Below are 3433 nucleotides of genomic sequence, written 5' to 3'. Positions count from 1 at the left end.
AGAGGCCCCTATTATCAATGAGAATACACAGCAAATTCCTCTCAATTTCAGTTTCTCTACAACAGTATCTTTAAAGATTTATTTGTAAATAAAGCCCGCAAGACCCGACCTGAAAGGCCCGTTTTATATGGACGGGCTTGGATCTAGCGATTTGCAATAAAGCCCGGCCCGTTATTAATTTAAAATGTAATAAGGCTCGGCCAGGCCCAGCCCGCTCTAAGCCCACTACTAATGGGCCAGACTGGACCAAGACGTTGCAGGGCCTAGTGACCAGAAACATGGTTAATGCATTTTTTTTCTGTTTTTGCAAAATTTCTTCTTGTCTTCGTATGAATACATGCATGTTGATGCTTCTTAGTTTTCATTTGATTAATTATGCCTACCGGTGTGATTGATCATGATCCTTTGCTCCATGAAGCAGCAATATTTAGATTTTGAACGTCTTATATTTTATTACCATTCATATATCCTGGCAAACAAATTGGTACATAATTGAAAATCGAAAAACAATAGTTATAGTGTTGTTTCAGTAGCATTAACTAATTGCGTTTTGTACGAAATCCCTGACTCTGCTAATAAACACAGAAGAGTCATCCAACTCGGGATAAGCATAGAAAGTATGAATGGCATTTGGAAACACCACCAGCTCCGCTTGTTTCCCGCGTTTCTTCAATCCCTCGTAGTATCTCTTCTGCCAATCCTGCAACGGATCAAATCCCCCAACAACCACAATCGTCGCCGGAAAATCCACCCCCGAAATATCCACCGCGTTCGGCCCGAACACATTCACCACCGGATGGTCCCGATCCGACCCCTCCGGCGAAAAAGCCTTCCACATCCAGTCCGTCCGCTCTATGTTCACCAGCGGCACACTCTTCAGTCTCGTCTCCGATTCCGTCCGCTCCTCTCCACCGAAAAACGGCTGAATCGCCAACATTCCGACCACCTGCAGCTCCCGAAACTCGTGCCCGCTCGCTCTGATCGCCACGTGGTGCGCAATGTTCCCGCCGGCGCTGTCCCCGGCCAGAAAGCACTGCCCGAGATTCGCGCCCTCGAACAAGCTGCTCTGACTGTCGTCGATGAACTTGAGGACGTCGAAACCGTCGTCGTACTGGCACGGGTACCGATGCTCCGGCGCGAGGCGGTAGTTGACGGAGACGACGACGGCGGGGAGCTCCCGAGCGAGGCGTTGACAGAAGTCGTCGTAGGGTTTTGAAGCGGCGGACATGAAGACGAACCCGCCGCCGTGGAAGAAGACGATGATGAGGAGCTTGGTGGTAGGGGTGGCGGTGGGAGTGTAGAGGCGGAACCAGAGGTTGCGGGAAGGGACGACGACGTCGGAGCTCTTGAGGTTTTTGTGAGGTTTTGTTAAGGGAGAGGGTTTTGCTTTGGATTTCGGCCATATATCTCCCTTGTTTTGCTGTTGCCTATGGAGTATGGACAAGGTAATATTTAAGAGTGAAGCGTAGGCGATGGCCGAATTGTTTTATAATCGACTATACATCTACATCTGTCTATGGATAGGATATTGATATTCAAAATGTAGGCCCACCCACCCACCACTAAGCTGTGGCGCGAGACGGTCAAATGCAAATAAATTGTGAAACGGTGGAGAGATAGCTCATCGCTTGGATTTAAATCATTTAATCCTTGAACTTTAATTCACATTGATGGAAAGTGGTAGGTGCATGCTGTGAGCCACTTTCCTTTGGCGCCCATGACGCATTTCCTCCTCGACTGTATTGTGTCGCAACCAAACTTTTCACAGAGATCATAACTTGAGGTGACTCCATTGTCAAATTGCAGTACAAATTGTTATTCTACTGCATGCAACAGCAAGCATTCATCACAGAATTTAGCAGCGCGCTGCTATCTAAATTTTGGCCAACACCAACAATTTGATTTCAGGGACCCCATGCCGGTAAAAGAGATTGTTGGTGTGATCAAATTTTATATCAGATTTGTCACGACAACTTATCTGAATCTTGAAACGGACCTTTTTCTTCTTATTATGCCAAAATGGTATTTTTGTTACTAGTTTTTCCAGTGAGATTGATCATCATAGTCTCCAAATCAGAAAACGGATGTTCTCTTTACTGATTTATATTCAATATATTTTATCTTTCTAGATAATGGCATAGGTCTCTCCCTCAGTGTCTCTATATTAAAGTAAAAATTAGGGGATATTTATTTCCTACAATCTTTTCTTACTATATATTTCCTAAAATTCATTTTTTCAAGACAATGAATGTAACATTTTCCAATTATGATTATGGGGTTAGGTGCTCTGCACTTCTGCAGCAACCTTGTTAATTACTAATAAGTAAGTAGGTCGGTTCCAAATTCCCAATATTCTTCCAACCAGACTCCATGTGCGCACATGCCTCGATCATCAATTCAACCCAATAGTATAGTTAGCAAAATCATTCCAAAACCCCCACTTCTCTCACGAACCTCTTCTTCTTCTTCTTCTTTGCGATCAATCTCAGATTCAATTCTCCGGCCAGTAACTATGATTTTGGCTGCAACGAAATCAGCAACGACGACATTCCTGCTGTCCATATCGTCGTTGGCATCTCTCCTAGTACTATTTTACAGCGAGTACCATATCACAATGTCATGCTTGTTACTCATCGGAGCGTCCCTGGTTTTCGCATTGGTCGTGATCGCGGCCCGTGCCACCATGATCGCCTGGATCACGGTGTTGGTGATGCTCACCTTCGCCGGAAATCGACGTCGGGTTTTGGTTCGACGGGGAAGCCTCATCACCTCCGATGTCGCCGTCCAGTTGTTCAGGGTCGTCATCAAAGAGAGAGGGCTTCTCGCCGTCGCTTGTGCCGCACTTCTCAGTCTCACCGCCATGCTCGGCTTAACGCTCTGAATATGCCATTGATTTTGTGCAATCGTACGTTCGAGACAAAATGTTTCTGAATTTGAAATGGGTCCTAGAATGTAAAACCGGCATTCGATTCAGAATGTTGTCTTGTATAGTGTAGGTACTTTGAGTTGTTCTGCTACCAGCACATAACATACAACTATATATGCGAACTTGGAATAGAAATCTGTACTGTTGTGTGGAGTTACGCATCTCCTATGCTATCGATCTGATATTGCAACTCTTTTGGTTCCAATTAGTTGCTTCAGAAATTGACAATATATCATTGTACGAGTCGACATAAAATTAGGTGAAATTTTTTTCGGCTCGAATGCTCAATATATATACAAAGTTAATTATACATGTAAGGATTGAATCTCAATATACTTAAAGTTTGTTTGGGCATACCCCAAAAGATTCTCAATGAGATAGTTGGTTTACACACAACATGTAAGTTCCAAAAGAGATATATCGGTACATGATAGTTGATTCTCAATCCAACTCCAAAACCCAGTTCCCCATCCCATGCAACCCTACAACCAAAACTGCCATTGATGG

At 44.2% G+C, this 3433-nt stretch overlaps 1 protein-coding gene across 1 annotated transcript; it reads right to left on the bottom strand.

The window, feature by feature from the left end:
- Positions 1-441: 441 nt before the first annotated feature.
- Positions 442-2562, bottom strand: LOC133735760 (probable carboxylesterase 18). The gene is made up of 2 exons (XM_062163199.1): positions 2455-2562; positions 442-1432 (listed from the first exon to the last, which is right to left on the bottom strand). The coding sequence occupies exons 1-2, from the start codon at positions 2560-2562 to the stop codon at positions 536-538; spliced, it is 1005 nt and encodes a 334-aa protein (XP_062019183.1). The 3' UTR covers positions 442-535.
- Between the last annotated feature and the right edge of the window lie 871 nt (positions 2563-3433).

This window comes from Rosa rugosa, chromosome 3 (genome assembly GCF_958449725.1).
Source record: "Rosa rugosa chromosome 3, drRosRugo1.1, whole genome shotgun sequence".
Taxonomy (NCBI): domain Eukaryota; kingdom Viridiplantae; phylum Streptophyta; class Magnoliopsida; order Rosales; family Rosaceae; genus Rosa; species Rosa rugosa.
This window is presented reverse-complemented; position numbering and strand designations above follow the sequence as displayed.